Source organism: Tinamus guttatus, unplaced genomic scaffold (assembly GCF_059628265.1).
Source record: "Tinamus guttatus ecotype Peru unplaced genomic scaffold, ASM5962826v1 Tinamus_guttatus_pri_ptg000613l, whole genome shotgun sequence".
In the NCBI taxonomy this organism is placed as follows: Eukaryota; Metazoa; Chordata; class Aves; order Tinamiformes; family Tinamidae; genus Tinamus; species Tinamus guttatus.
In genome coordinates, this window is record NW_028289147.1 from 68,726 (window position 1) to 84,965 (window position 16,240).

General features: G+C 66.3%; 2 protein-coding genes across 2 annotated transcripts in view; one reads left to right on the forward strand and one right to left on the reverse strand.

The window, feature by feature from the left end:
- LOC104577743 (staphylococcal nuclease domain-containing protein 1-like) overlaps positions 1 to 16,240 on the forward strand; it is an 84,059-nt gene that overhangs the window by 54,645 nt on the left and 13,174 nt on the right. The gene's annotated exons all lie outside the window — the stretch shown is intronic.
- LOC148592397 (leucine-rich repeat-containing protein 4-like) lies at positions 11,444 to 13,502 on the reverse strand. The gene has a single exon (XM_088535087.1). It carries the CDS (start codon positions 13,379 to 13,381, stop codon positions 11,444 to 11,446), a length of 1,938 nt encoding a protein of 645 aa, XP_088391213.1. The 5' UTR covers positions 13,382 to 13,502.

Here is a 16,240-nt window from a genome sequence, read left to right on the forward strand (position 1 = left end):
CTTGCACCCACATGTGCATCCATGCACGCGTGCTCATGCACAGGCGTGTGCGTTAGCACATACATGTGCACCCACGCATGTGTGTGCATCCGCATGCACACGTATGCTTGCACTTCCATTCATGTGTGTGCATCCCCATGCATGCATATGCTTGCACCCACATGTGCATCCATGCATCCATGTGCATGCGTGGGGATGTGTGTGCATGCACACACGTGTGCAACACCCAGCCCGGGCGCCGGCGGGATGCAACGGGGTGGTTTTAGTTGCAGGTTTTTGGCGAGCCCTGGGCAGACGGCGCTCGCAGGCTCCGCCGGCCGAGCCTGCAGGCAGCAGCTGCCGCAGGGACGCCGGAGCGCGCCGGGGTCGCGCAGCGGGGCGCGCAGGGCGCGTGTGCGGAGCAGAGGCTCCGCCGGGCCGGCCGCGGCCGCGGGGGCAATTGCTCCGCGCTGTTAACGATCCTGCTCCCCTCGGCGACCTCCCTGGCTCGCATCCCGCTATCCATCACGGCAACGGCGCGTTTATTCCTTTACGGCCCCCGCGGGCGCGCTGGGCACGGAGCAGGAGCCGCCCAGGAGGCAGCGCCGGCATTCATTAGCAGATGCCGGCGGCGGGGCCTAACGAGCCCGCCGGGAGCCCATCCCGCAGCTGCAGGATGCTCCGGGGAGCCCGTGTCCTGCTCCCGCGCGGGAATGTCGCAGAGACCTGGCCGATCCCCTCGGCAAGGGCTCCCGGAGGGGAGGGCGCATGGGAAAAAGGTGCAAGGGGGCCCAGGAGTCCGGGCCGGCCCAGACCCCAGCCGGGATGCACCCGTACGGGGGCATCAGCAGTGCGGGCAGCCCGGATCGAGTGCTCCGGCTTCTGCTCAGGGATGCTCCAGGCTCCGTGGCGGATGCTCCAAGCTGAATCTCGGATGCTCTGGGCTTCATGGTAGCTGCTCCAGGCTTTATTGTGGATGCTCCGGGCTCCATTATGGATGCTCCAGGCTCCATTACAGATTCTCTGGGCTCTGTGACAGATGCTCCGAGCTCCATTATGGATGCTCCAGGCTTTATTCCGGATGCTCCGGGCTCCATTATGGATGCTCCAGGCTCCATTACAGATGCTCTGGGCTCTGTGATGGATACTTCAGGCTCCATTATGGATGCTCCAGGCTTTATTGCGGATGCTCCGGGCTCCATTATGGATGCTCCAGGCTTTATTGCGGATGCTCCGGGCTCTGTCATGGATGCTCCAGGCTCCACTGAGGATTCTCCGGGCTCTATCACGGATGCTCCAGACTCTATCATGGGTGCTCCTGGCTCCATCAGGGATGTCCCTGGCTTTGTCACGGATGCTGCAGGCTCTGTTGTGGATGCCGCAGCCTCCAGCTCCCCCACCCTCATGCATGGAAGCGGAGCAGCTTTCCCAGCATGGAAAAGCACAGCCGACCTTAGCAGCTGCGCCTGGAATCTAACTCTCCAGCAAGCTCCCTGCTTGCTCCCAGGCATGGACGTGTGGATGGCGCTTCCAACCATGCGGCTTTCCCGGTCGAACCAGGCGCGGGAGCGCCCGGAGCGCCGGGCCCCGCGGCGCTTGTTCTCCGCCTGTTCCCGTAAGCTGAACAGCCGCAACAGGCGGCTCGGTCAATCGATAGCAATTCACCTTTTCCCTCCATCGATCGAGGTGGCGGAGCGGAGAGCGATGGGCAGCGCCGGCCCATCCGTCAGGAGAGCCCCGCGGGCCGCCGGCCTCGCTGCAGCCTCGCCGGGGTGCCCTGCATCGCTTGCAGCGGGATTGCAGCTTTGCAGAGCACCCGGGGCCCGAGTTGCAGCCAGCGAGCCTGGGCAGGGGCCGGTTTAGCTACCCGAGCGCCTGCCCGGGGGCCGCGTTCTTGCTTCGTCATTAGTGTTTAATTAGAGGTTGCAGCGCTGAGGCAGCACCTTCCAAGAGCGCCTTGCAAGAGCGCCGGGAGCACCCGGGAAATGCTGGATGCTCCGCATCCCCGCTCCGCATCCCCATGGACACAGGGCTGTCCTCGCCCACGGGTGCTCCCGTAGCCACCGCTCTGCACCGCGTGGTCCCACAGCCGGATACAGGGAAGGCTCTGCTCCAAGTTTTGTCCTGCCCAGGGCCACGCTCCCCTCCCAAAGGGGCTGGTCCTGCTGAATGCAGCAGTCACAGCGGATCCGTGTCCGTGACCCGGAGCAGGGATGCTCCTGATGAATGCAGCAGTCACGGCGGATCCGTGTCCATGACCTGGAGCAGGGATGCTCCTGCTGAATGCAGCAGTCACGGCGGATCCGTGTCCGTGATCCGGAGCAGGGATGCTCCTGCCGAATGCAGCAGTTGCAGCGGATCCATGTCCATGACCTGGAGCAGGGATGTTCCCAACAAACGCAGCAGTCACGGCGGATCCGCTTCCGTGGCGGGGGCCCTGCTCATGGTGCTTTCCAATGGAAGCAGGAGTGCGCTGAGGAGAAATGCCCCTGCAGTGCCAGGGTTTGCCAGGCTGGAGCTTCCCTGCTGGGCATCGTCCTTCCCGGGAGAAGGTTTTGCACAGGGTTTGCACGGATTTTGCATAGGGTTTGCACAGATTTTGCACATAGTTTGCACGGATTTTGCATAGGGTTTGCACAGGCTCTTGCTGCCGTTACCTCCCCATTGCAGCAAGGAGCCAACGAAGCCTCCAACGGCACGAGCTCTGCAGGCTCATGGGGACAGGGACCTGTCGCCTTGATTTGCAGCCAGGGAAGCCGGCTGCGCTCATGGCAGTGTGTAAACGGGAGTGAAGGGCTGTGCTGCGCGCGCCGGGCCCAGTGCATGCTGCAGCACACTGCAGCGAGGGGAGCATGCAGGAGGGTGCATGGGATGGGGACAAGGAGACAGGGTGGGCAGGGAGCTGCAGGGAGGGCGACTCGGGTTGCTGCTGCGTGTCCCTGTGCAGTGTGGGCAGTGTCCCCCTGTGCAGTGTGAGCTGCATGTGTCCCTTTGCAGCGTGGGCAGTGTGTCCCTGTGCATTGCACGCCTTGCACTATGCGCAGCCTGTCCCTGTGCAATGTGAACTGCGTGTCCCTGTGCAGTGTGAGCTGCATGTGTCCCTGTGCAGTGCAGGCAGCGTGTCCCTGTGCAATGTGAACTGTGTGTCCCTTTGCAGTGTGGGCAGTGTCCCTGTGCATTGCATGCCTTGCACTGTGGGCAACGTGTCCCTGTGCAGTGTGAGCTGCATGTGTCCTTGTGCAATGTGAACTGCGTGTCCCTGTGCAGCACGGCCAGTGTGTCCCTGTGCATTGCACGCCTTGCACTGTGGGCAGCGTGTCCCTGTGCAGTGTGAGCTGCATGTGTCCTTGTGCAATGTGAACTGCATGTCCCTTTGCAGTGTGGGCAGTGTGTCCCTGTGCATTACATGCCTTGCACTGTGGGCAGCGTGTCCCTGTGCAGTGTGAGCTGCATGTGTCCTTGTGCAATGTGAACTGCATGTCCCTGTGCAGCGCGGCCAGTGTGTCCCTGTGCATTGCACGCCTTGCACTGTGGGCAGCGTGTCCCTGTGCAGTGTGTGCTGCATGTGTCCCTGTGCAATGTGAACTGCGTGTCCCTGTGCAGCGCGGCCAGTGTGTCCTTGTGCATTGCATGCCTTGCACTGTGGGCAACGTGTCCCTGTGCAGTGTGAGCTGCATGTGTCCCTGTGCAGTGCGAGCAGTGCGCCCTTTGCAGTGCAGCTTGCGCAGCTGCCCCTCGCACTCGTGCTCTGCTCTTGGCCTGCGTGCCAGCTCTGCAGCCCCGCTCTGCAGCTCGCTCCACGCAACTCGCAGGGACCGGGCTGCACGTCGGGCTGCAGCGGCTCCGTTATCCGCGTTGCCCCCAGCCCAGCCTCCCCACGGGCTCCCAGTGGCCCCGTTGCAGCAAGTCCCCGCATGCTGCACGGGGCTGCAGCAGGGCCCATGCAGCAGTGCGAGCTGCAAGCTTGCAGCGCGCTGGGCCTCCGCGCCGGGGCAGGACCGGGGGCACCGCGCGGCAGCCCGTGCAGCGCTGCCGTGCAGCAGCCGCCGCGCGTTTACCCGGGCGCATGGCTGGCCGCTGCAGCGCCGGGCGCGCGGCGAGCTCACAAGCAAATTGCTGCTGTCTCCCGGCGTTTCCCAGGCTGTCCGTCAGCGCGCGGCCCCGCGGGAGCCGGGCAGCGCCGGCGCGGCCGCTCCGGACGGCAGCGGGTGCGGGCGGATGCGCTCGGCAGCTCCGCGCGGTCCCGCGCGCATCGGGATCGGGATGCCCGGGACGGCTCCCCCGCCGAGCGGCTCCCGTTGACGAGGCGCCTGATTGAATTACGCCGGAGAAGCTGCCGGATGGTCCCGCGGTGCGGGAAGGCGGCGGCGCTCCGGTGGCGTCCGGGCGCGCGTCCTGCCGCCCGGCCTCGCCGTCCCCGTGTGCCACCACGGCACCAGCATCCCTGGTGCCACCAAGTGCTCCCGGGTGCCACCAAGCGCTCCCGGGTGCCACCAAGCGCTCCCGGGTGCCACGGGCTGGGGATCGGGGCTGGCGGAGGCCTCTACATGCCGCTCCGTGCACAGGGCGCTCCGGCTCCTGCCTCCCGGCTGCCTTTTCCCCTGACAAGGACATGGGGCTGCCCGCGGCCGCGCGCGTCCCGCGCTGCCCCCGGCCCCGGGGCGGCCGCTCGTCCTCGCCCAGCCGGGAGCTCTGCCCTATTTCTCCGTGCGGAAGCGCTGTCCTCGTTTCCCTTTTTTTTTTTAATTGCGAGTGACCGCGGCGAGAGGTGCGAGCAGGGGGAGCGCGCCGGGAACTCGCCGGGCACCTCGGCACGCGGTGGCCCCGGCGCTCGCCCCGGCCAACGTATCCGCTCCCGTGGGTGCCGCGGCTCCGCGTGCCGAGCGCCCCGGCGCTCGCTGCTCCGTGGCCGCGTTCCCGGCCGCGTTCCCGTTACGTAATCCCTTCTGCACGGCTGAGCAGCCCGGCCGGCCCCCGGCGCGCCGACCCGGCTCCGCTCGGCACCCGGCTCCGCTCGGCACCCGGGGATTGCCCGGACACGGAGCTGCTGCATGCAGGGATGTGGGCACGGAGGGGTTGGCACCGGGACCTCCACCCTGCACGGGGCTGCGGAAGGGACCCCAAATCCCTGCAGGAACCTTGGGATTGGACCCAATGCCAGGACCCCATCCCATGCCAGTGCCTGCAGGGTGCCGGTGTCTTGGGCGCACTGTGGGCGCAGGGATCCTGGCCGGGCTCCGTCACTGGCTGGAGCACTTTGGGACACGGTGCCAGCGCCAGGGCCGGCTGTGCAGGCAGGACCATCCACAGGGATGTCCCTTGCCGAGGCCGCAGGGACACGCGATGTCACCCAGGCAGTGCAGCCATAGCGCAGGGTGACACTGGGTGACACCGGGTGACACCGGGGCGCAGGCGCCTCCTCCCCGCTCCGCTCCCGCTTTGAACTCCAGCAAAACCAACGGCTCCGCGGAGCCAACATGGCCCAAATCCCCCTCCTGCCTCCGGGGCTTCTCCGCTCCAGGATGGGATACGGGACCGGGGGGAAAAAGCAGGAGTCCCACAGGGCACCTGCCTCCCCGGCGCCCGCTGAGACCCGACACAACTCGCTGCAGGGATGGGGCCGTGCAGCCGCCCCTGCGAGGCCGGGGGAGCCGGCGCGCGGGGGGATATTTTTAAGCGGCGGCTGCGGCGGCTGCTGACTCACCGGGCAGGTGAAGCGCGCGAGCCAGCCGGTGACTAACCCGGCACCGGCTAATTCGGGCGAGCGTCACGTTCCGGCCCCGGAGCGGCTTCCCGCGCGGCGGGAGGCGGAGCGCCCGGAGCCCCCGGCTCCGCGGATCCCGGCACGTGCCGGGGCGGCCGTGCATGCGCCGGGGCCGGCACGTGCGCGCGGTGGGGCCGCGCGCTTGGCAGGGGTTAATGCAGAATCAGCAGAATTCCTCGGCGGGGGGAAAACGGGGAAAAAAACCCTAAAAACGAGGGATTTTCGTTTGGCTGCTGCGCGCGCTCGTGCGTGCAGCTGCCGGCTCGCTCCGAGCCGTGCCGGGCCGCGCTCCGCGCGCTTCCCCCAGCGCATGGAGCGGCAGGAACATCTGCAGCAGCGGAGCCAAAAATATCCGCAGCAATGAGGGTAATTAGCGCGAGCCCCGCGGAGGCGGCGCCGGCTCCGCGCGGCCGCCGGGCTCCCGCGCGCCCCGGCTGCGCGCGGGCAGCGGCAGCGAGCGGCTCCGCGCCCTTCGCTGCGCTCCCTGGCACAGGGCACGCGCCCATGCACGGGGCGCGCTGCGCCCATGCACTGACCGCGCTGCACCCTGCACTGACCACACTGCATCCCTGCAATTATCGCACTGCAACTCCTTGCTGACTGCACTGCACCCCCACACTGACCGCGCTGCATCCCTGCAGTAATCACACTGCACCCCCTTGCTGACCGCGCTGCATCCCTGCAGTTATTGCACTGCAACTCCTTGCTGACAGCACTGCATCTCCTCACTGACCTCACTGCATCCCTTCAATTATTGCACTGCAACCCCTCACTACCACGCTGCATCCCTTCAGTTATTGCACTGCAACCCCTTGCTGACCGCACTGCACCCCTTCCTTGATCGCATCCCTTCAATTACTGCGTTGCAATGCCTTGCTAAACGTACTGCACCCCCTCACTGACCGCACTGCATCCCTTCAGTTACTGCACTGCAACCCCTTGCTGACCGCACTGCATCCCCGCACTGACCGCGCTGCATCCCTGCAGTTATTGCACTGCAACCCCTTGCTGACCGCACTGCATCCCCACACTGACCACACTGCATCCCTTCAATTATTGCACTGCAACCCCTCACTACCGCGCTGCATCCCTTCAGTTATTGCACTGCAACCCCTTGCTGACCGCACTGCACCCCCTCCTTGATCGCATCCCTTCAATTACTGCGTTGCAATGCCTTGCTAAACATACTGCACCCCCTCACTGACCGCACTGCATCCCTTCAGTTACTGCACTGCAACGCCTCGATGACCATGCTGCAGCCCCTCGTTTATTGCATTGCATCCTTTCAGTTACTGCACTGTACCCCCTTGCTGACCGCACTGTACCCTCACTGACCTCGCTGCATCCCTTCAGTTACTGCACTGCAACCCCTTGGTGACTGCACTGCATCCCCTTACTGACCACACTGCACCCCCCTGCTGCCCACACTGCATCCCTTCAATGCACTGCAGCCCCCCTCACTGACCACACTGCATCCCATCAGTTACTGCACTGCAGCCCCTCGTTGCCCGCACTGCATCCCTTCAATGCGCTGCACCCCTCGCTGCCCACACTGCATCCCTTCAATGCGCTGCACCCCTCACTGCCCGCACTGCATCCCTTCACTGCACTGCACCCCTGCACTGCCCACACTGCATCCCTTCAATGCACTGCACCCCTGCACTGCCCACACTGCATCTCTTCAATGCACTGCAGCCCCTGCTGCCTGCACTGCATCCCTTCAATGCACTGCACCCCTCCACTGCCCACACTGCATCCCTTCAATGCACTGCAGCCCCTGCTGCCTGCACTGCATCCCTTCAATGCACTGCACCCCTGCACTGCCCACACTGCATCCCTTCACTGCACTGCAGCCCTCCACTGCCCGCACTGCATCCCTTCACTGCACTGCAGCCCCTCTCTGGGCAGCCCCGGCCCGGGCGCAGCGGCCTCCCCGTTCCCGCGCGCTCGCTCCCTGCACGCGCAGCCTCCCCGCCGCCTCCTTTAGAGCGGCCCCAAGATTATTTACTTCGGGCTTTTAATGCAAAGCTAAAATTAAAGCTGAGTGCTTAAAAAAAATCGATCCGGCGCCGCAGCCCAATCCCCTCCTCTCTGCTGCCGTATTAAAGGTTTTAGCGGAACATTTCCTCCGTGACCCGGGAGGAGGAGGAGGAGGAGGAGGAGGAGGAGGGCACGGGCTGGAGGAAGAGCCCCGAGCTGGGCCCGCGGCGCGGCGGCAGGAAGCGGGCGCGCGCCGAGCCGTGTTTGCATTAGCAGATCAGCCGGAGTGAGAAAAGCCGGTAATAAAGATAAAATCAGACATATGTTTTGATAGCAACGCGCCCAGATCTCACCAAAAAGGAAGGAGAAGGAAAGAAACCCCCAAAAGGCGACGGGCGGCTGGCGCCGCGCGGTACCCGCGTCCGGGTCTGTCCCCCTCCGTGCTCGCTGCGGAGGTGGCACCGTGGTGACCCCCTGCCCTGGCCACGGGAGGTGGCACCTGGGGGACCCCTGGTCCTCCCTGCTGGAGGTGGCACCTCAGGGACCTCGCTGTCCTCAGCATGGAGGTGGCAACATGGGGACCCCCTGTGCTCGCCACGGGAGGTGCCACCTTGGGGATGTCACCAGTGGAGGTGGCACCTTGGGGACCCCTCTGTCCTCCCAGCTGGAGATGCCACCTCGGGGACACCCTGCCCAGCACTGACCCCTCTCCACCCGCCATGGGTAGCGCGGGTGTCCCTGCGCCCGCAGCGTCCCCGGAGCGTCACACGGATGTCCCCCCGCCTCCCTCCCTCCCTCTCCGCGCGCTGCCGCTCGCTCGCGCGCTTGTTTAATGGCGAATTAATATTTTACAGCGGGGAAACCGATAAATCAAAGCGTTAACTGCCTCGTCCCTGCCGGCCGGGAGCCGCCGCGTCCCGCGCGCCCCTCGTCCCGGCGTCAGGCCTGGATGTGCACGGCATCGCCGTGGGGATGGAGCGGGCGGCGCTGCCCCCCTGTCCCAGCGCTGCAGCCGCAGGACCAGCTTTGGGAAGGGGAATGTGGCCACGGGGCTCCCTGCGGCACGGCCCTGGCACGGCCTGGCTTGGTGCATGGTGGTGAGCACGGTGCAGCACGGCGCGGTGCAGCACGGCATGGCGTGTTTCACCATGGCATGGCGCAGCACAGTACGGAACGGCATGGCACAGTGCTGCACAGCATGGCATGGTGCAACTCGGCACGGTGCAACTCGGCACGGTGCAGCATGGCACAGTGCAGCATGGCACGGTGCAGCACGGCACGGTGCAACACGGCATGCCGTGTTTCACCATGGCATGGCGCAGCACAGTACGGAACGGCATGGCACAGTGCTGCACAGCATGGCATGGTGCAGCATGGCACGGTGCAGCACGGCACGGTGCAGCACGGCACGGTGCAGCACGGCATGGCATGTTTCAGCATGGCATGGTGCAGCACAGTACGGAACGGCATGGCACAGTGCTGCACAGCATGGCATGGTGCAGCATGGCACGGTGCAGCACGGCACGGCATGTTTCAGCATGGCATGGTGCAGCACAGTACGGAACGGCATGGCACAGTGCTGCACAGCATGGCATGGTGCAGCATGGCACGGTGCAGCACGGCACGGCATGTTTCAGCATGGCATGGCGCAGCACAGTACGGAACGGCATGGCACAGTGCTGCACAGCATGGCATGGTGCAGCACAGCACGGTGCAGCACGGCATGGCGTGTTTCAGCATGGCATGGTGCAGCACAGTACGGAACGGCATGGCACAGTGCTGCACAGCATGGCATGGTGCAGCATGGCACAGCTCAGTTTGGCATGGCACAGTGCAGCAGTGTGCAATGGCATAGCTCAGCATGGCATGGCATGGTGCAGCACAGCACGGCATGGCGCAGCGTGGTGCAGCGCTGCACGGCCTGCTGCACACACAGCGTGACGTGTTGCAGCACAGCGTGGTGCAGCGCGACGTGGCGCAGTGCAGCACAACATGGCATGGTGCATTGCAGCATGCACAGCACGGCACGGCATGGTGCAGCATGGCATGGCATGTGCCACATGGTGCAGTGCAGCATGCACAGCGCAGCACGACACGGCGCAGCACAGCGTGGTGTAATGCAGCACAGCATTGCATGGTGCAGCACGACATGGCACAGCACGGCGCAGTGCAGCACGGCGTGGTGGGTGCCGCATGGTGCAGTGCAGCGTGCACAGCGCAGCACGACACGGTGCATCACAGCATGGTGTGACGCAGCACGGCATTGCACGGCGCAGTGCGGCATGCACGGCACGGCGCGGTGCAGCATGCACGACATGGCACGGTGCAGCACGGCATTGCACGGCGCAGTGCAGCATGCACGGCACGGCGCGGTGCAGCATGCATGACATTGCATGGTGCAGCACGGCGCGGTGCAGCACGGCATTGCACGGCATTGCACGGCGCAGTGCAGCATGCACGGCACGGCGTGGTGCAGCATGCACGACATGGCACGGTGCAGCACGGCGCGGTGCAGCACGGCATTGCACGGCACAGCCTGGCACGGTGCAGCTCCGCGCTGCAGCCTGCCCTTCCCGCAGGACATCCTGGGCACCGCAGCAGGGGCAGCGCTGCAGCTGCCCCTGCACCACCCCATGCACGGGGGTCCCGAGCGCGCAGCACCCGCAGCGCAAACCTGAGCAGGGGGGTGCCAGGACCCCCCAGTGCCCCCCACCCCACGGCCTCCCTGCCCCCCGCCGCAATTTGGAGCCTTTTTAGTGCAGGAAGCCCCAAAAACCCAGGAAAAAACCAGCAAGAGGCCGACGTGGAGGGTGCGGCGGGGGGGGAAGCACATCCCGGGGGTGTCCCCGGCGGCGCGGTGAACCCGGCAGCGACAGCGCGGCGAAAATTTCCAACAATATTTATTAAAATACAAAAATACACGCGTCGGGTTTGCTCGGAGCGCGCGGGTCCCCCCGGCCTCGCCGCCCCCGCGGGTCCCCCCGGCGGCCCCCGGGAAGCGGCGGCCGGGCCGGAACCGGCACCGGCACCGGGACCGGCACCGGGCCCGGGGCTCCGCGCTCTACAATCGTCGGTCGGCCCGGGCGGGAGGTGTGCGGCGCCGCCGCGGCCCGGGGGCCTAGCCCTGCGCGGGGCGCCCCGCGTGCCCGGGGGTCCCCGCTGGTCCCCTTGGGTGCGTTGCTTTGTTTTTGTTTTTTTTTTTTTGCTTTAATGCGTTTCGAGGGGTCCCCCCCGCCCCCAGCCCCTCAACCCTGCGCCCTCCCCCCGCCGCTCCTCCCACCCCGCCCCCCCAAAAAAAAAAATTACATTTTTTTCTTTATTGCATTTGCAGCGTTTTGGCCCCGCACGCGGCCGGCCCCCTCCCGCGCGGGGCTCGCGGGCCTTCCCTAGCCCTCCCTGCATATTTTAACCTCGCCTCCCCCTTCTCGGACTATTATTATTATTTTTTTAAATAGAACTTACAAGTTAGAAAATAGCTTCTTTTTTTTTTTCCTTTCTCATTTTTTTTTCTTTTAAATTTTAATATAATCTGCTTCTCTTACCAGCCCATAGGTTTAATATATAAGCATATACAAGAAAAAAAAAAAAAGTCTCTCCCCCCCTCCCAGGCTCTGTACAAAAGTTGCTTTTTTTTTTTCTTTTTTTTTGTGGTGGTTTTTTTGTGCATCCTATTGCATTTACCGTTTCTGAAAAAAAAAAAAAAAGGGAGAAAAAAAGGTGTCAGATCTGGGTCTCCTGCACCCTGTCCTTGCCCGGGGGGTGCAGGAGGAAGGGCTCGGGCAGGGCGCTGCCGGGGGGGTGCAGCGAGTTGCCCAGGCTGTTCTCGGTCCAGGGCGCCGCGGGCGCCGCTTTGTAGGCGCCGTAGGGCCCGTGCTCGGCGCCGTAGGGCCCGTGGTCGTGGCGGGCGGGCGGCGGGGCCGCCCCCTCGGCGCCCGGCGCCGCCGGCAGCTCCTCGTCCACCTGGATGATCTCCACGGTGCGGGCGGCCGTGACGGTGCTGCGCTGCTGGTGCCGCTTGCGGAGCTTGTAGAAGACGATGAGCATGGCGGCGGCCAGCAGCGTCACCGCCACGAAGCAGCCGATGATGATCTTGGTGGTGCGCATGACCTCGTCCAGGCTGGTCTGCGTCTTGTCGCCCGCCTCGGCCGTGGGCACCGCCACGCGCCCCGGCGGCCGCGTGCTCTGGATGAGCACCGTGGTGGTGGTGGTGTAGGCCGGCTGGTAGCCCGTGGACGTGGTGGGCACGGGCTTGGTGAACTTGGGCGAGACGTCCTCCGGGGAGATCTCGGTGGTCTCCACCGTGACGGTGGTGAAGAAGCTGTAGTTGGAGGTGTTGAGCTCGGCCGTGCTCACGTTGAGGTAGGCCGAGGCGTTGGAGTTGCCCGCCACGTTGGTCACCATGCACGTGTAGAGGCCCGTGTCCGTGAGCAGCACGTGGGAGAAGTTGAGCGTGCCGTCGTTGAGCACGGAGATGCGCGGGTGGCTCGACGCGTGGCTCAGCACCGTCCCGTTGGGCAGCAGCCACCGCACGGAGGACATGGAAGGAGTCCGGCACTTGAGCTCGGCCACCCGCCCCTCGGAGATGTTGAGGTCCATGGGGGCGTCCATGATGAAGGGCGCCGAGCACTGGAAGGAGGTCTGGTCCACCTCCACCAGGAACTTGCCCCGCATGTGCAGGGGCGCGTGGCAGCGGCCGCAGCAGCTGGAGTTGGTGGGGATGTACTCGCGGAGCCACCACGAGAGCCACAGGATGTCGCAGTCGCAGTGCCAGGGGTTGTGGTGCAGGTGCAGCTCCACCAGGTACCGCAGCGGCGCGAACAGGTCGTGGGGCAGCGACGAGAGGTTGTTGTGGGCCAGGTTGAGCTCCACCAGCGCCGCGAGGTCGTCGAAGGCGTTGCGCTCGATGGCGCTGATCTGCGAGTTCATGATCCAGAGCTTCTTGAGGGACTTGAGCCCGTGGAAAGAGCCCGGCTTGATCTCGGGGAAGTGGTTCCCCGACATCTCCAGTTCCTCGAGCCCCACGAGGGGCGTGAGGTTCGGCATGTCCTTAATGTTGCACATGCCCAGGTTAAGGTACTTGAGGTTGTAGAGCCCCTCGAAGGCCCCCTCGGAGATGTACTCCAGCTTCTTGAGCTCGCCCAGGTCGAGGCGCATGAGCGAGGGCACGCGGTTGAAGGCGTACGAGGGGATGCTCTCGATGGGGTTGTTCCTCAGCCACAGCTCGCGCAGCTTGGACAGGTACTCGAAGGCGCCGCTGGGGATGACCGTGAGCCAGTTGTCGAAGAGCTCCAGCGTGTTGAGGCTGGCGAGCCCGTTGAAGGCGCCCACCTCGATCTGGCGGATGGCGTTCCTGCCCAGCTGCAGCACCTCCAGGTGGTGCAGGTGCCGGAAGGTGTCCGCCTGGATCAGCTGGATGTTGTTCTCCATGAGGTTGAGGTACCGCGTGTTGGAGGGGATGCCGGGCGGCACGGCGGCCAGCCCGCGGCGCGTGCACACCACTTTGCTGAACTGGTTAGTGCAGGAGCAGGCGGCGGGGCAGCGCGGCGGCCCCGGCGAGGCGGCGGCGGCGGCGCGCGGCATCCACGCGTGCACCGTGAGGTAGACGACGAGGGCGGCTCTCCACGCGGGCTGCACAGTTACCTGCCGCAAGAGCTTCATGATGTGGCACGTTCATCATTCACCATGGTCCGGGGATGCGGCGTGCCGGGGAGAAGTGCCGCGGCCCCCCCCTGCTCCCGGCCGGCGGCCGCGCGCTCCCGCTCGCTCGCGCGCGGCCGGTTCCCGCGGCGGCGGGCACGGGGGGGGCGCGGAGGGGGGGGGATTAAATTAAAAAATATATATGTATATATAAAAAAATGCGGGGGGGGGGGAAGGGGGGAGGAAGGAGGGAGCCCCCCCGCCGAGCCCCGCTGCGAGCGGTACCTACCTGGGAGCGGGGCCGGCGCCGCCGGGCGGCCGCCCGCGCCGAACAAAGGGGAAGCGGGGAAAGAAAACCGGGAAAAGGGGAAGAGGGAAGGGGGGGGGGGGGCAGGGAAAGGGGAGGGAAGGGAAGGGAAAGGGGGGGGGGACACCGAAAAAAGACAAAATGGCTCCTCGCGGCTGCGGAGCGGCGGCGGGGGGGCCGGGCGGGCTACGCGGGGGCCGCGCCGAGCGCCGCCGCCCGCGCCTCGCACCTCGGCCCCGCGCCCGCGGGCGGCCCGGGCCGCCGCTCCATGGCGGGAGCGCCCGGCGCTGCGGAGCCCCGGCCGCGGCGGGGAGGGACGGGGGGGAGCCGGGCCCGGGGGGAGGACGGGGAAGGGAGGGAGCGCGAAAAAAAAAAAAGGAAATAAGCAAAAAAAAATAACCCCCCGGGGGGGCTCCTCGCTGCGGCGCCGCCGTCCCGCTGCCCGCCGCGGTCGCGAGCGGCTCCGCGCCGCGCTGCTCCCCCGCGCGGCCGCCGCAGCCCGCGGGGCCCGGCCCCGCTCCGGCCCGCGCTCCGGCTCCGCCGCCGGCTCCTCCTGCTCCGCGCTCCGGCCCCGCCGCCGCTAGCGGCGCTCCCGCGGCCCCGGCGCGCTGCCCTGCGGCGCGGAGGCGGCGGCCGCTGTCGCCGCTGTCCCGGCGGCGCCTTCAGCGTCGCGGGGGCCGGGGCAGCGCGGCGGGGGGGCCCCGCGCCATGGGGCCCCCCTAGCAGGCTGCGCGGCGGCCCGCGGGCCCGGCGGCGGCGGCGGCGGCGGGGCGGCGGGCCGGGCTGGTGCAGGCGGCAGCCGCGCAGGCGGCTCGCTCATCCTTTTGTCCTTCAGTGCGAGCGCGGATGCGGGTGCTGACGCATCGTGTTCGGAGCCCGGCACCGGCGCGGCGCTCGGCACCGCCGCGAGCAGCGGAGCCACCCCCTCAACGCCGCCGCCGCCGCCGCCGCCGCGCTCGCCCCGACACCGACGCTCCGCGGGACCCCCAGGACGAGGCCGAGCTGCCCCCGGGGCCTCCGGGCGCGCTTGGCTCCGAGGAAGATGCGGGACGGCGGCAGGACCAGCCTTGCAGGCAGAGCTCTTCCTCCTCCTCCTCCTCCTCCTCGCCAGCTTCCCCCCCGGCCCCACTTGCAGCTCCCGGGGGGCCAAGGCAGCCCCCTTGGACACGGCTGCGCGTCGGTCCCGCCGGGGGGGACGCAGGGGTCCCTGTGATTTGCCCTCCCTTGTCCTGATCCCGCGTCCCCTCCGGACCCCGGCCATGGGGTCCATCCCGCGCGGCCGGGATGGACGGACAGACAGACGGACGGCAGCGACGCACTTGGTGGCCACAAGGTGACCGGAGGATCCCCGGCTCCGTAGGGTCCCCCACCCGCCGGCCCTGCCACCATGGCTGAGGCCTGATGCAAGTTGTGACACCGCCAGAGCCGAGACCCAGGGCAAGCTGGGTCCTGCTGGGGCTGAGATCGAGCGCAAAATGAGACTGCCAGGGCTGAGACCTGACACAAGCTGTGACACCGACGGAGCCAAGACCCAACACGAGCCGGGACCTGCTGGCACTGAGACCTGACACAAGCTGTGACACTGACGGAGCCAAGACCCAACACGAGCCGGGACCTGCTGGGACTGAGACCTGACACACGCTGTGACACTGACGGAGCCAAGACCCAACACGAGCCGGGACCTGCTGGGACTGAGACCTGACGCAAGCTGTGACACTGACGGAGCCAAGACCCAACACGATCTGAGACCTGCTGGGACTGAGACCTGACACAAGCTGTGACACTGACGGAGCCAAGACCCAGCACGAGCCGGGACCTGCTGGGACTGAGACCTGATGCAATCTGGAACCCGCCGGTGCTGGGACCCGACTGGGGCTGGATGCTGGGACTGAGACCCGACACAACTTGGGACACCAGCAGAGCCGAGACTTGATGTGAGCCGGGACCTGCCAGGGCTGAGACCTGTCACAAGTTGGGACCTGCCAGGGCTGAGACCCGACACAAGCCGGGACGCGCTGGGGCTGCGGCCCTGCAAGGGCACCGTGGGCAGCGCTCCAGCCTTTTCCCTGCTCACTATTCCGAGCTGCTGCTCTGGTCGCTTGTGGCTCCGCTCCGCTTTCCTCGGAGCCGGTGGCCCATCCGCCAGGATGTGCTCCCAGGGTTTAATTAAATGAGTGCGGGGGAGCAGGATGGGGGAAAGCAGTGCCATTCCGAGCACCGGGAAGCGCTCAGCTCCTCCTGCCCGGACTGCCGCTCTTCCCGGTAAAGCTCCCGGTATTTGGGCTGCTGGAGCGGAGCCCTCGGAGCAGCGCGGCGGGTCCTGCCGCAGGAGCCGGGAGCAGCGCCGGGCAGGATGCCGGGAAGCGGCCTCGGAGCTGGAGGCCGGGCAGCGGGAACGGCGGGAGCCACGCGCGCTCCCGGCATTCCCTCGGCGAGGAAATCATCTGTGCCCATAGGGAAATCCTATGTTGCCATATGGAAATCCTAGGTTCTGCCGGGAATCCTGTGTGGATTCTCTGATGGCTAATAAGAGGCAGGCCTCTGCGTGCTGGGGCACGGCGCTGCGTTGCCAG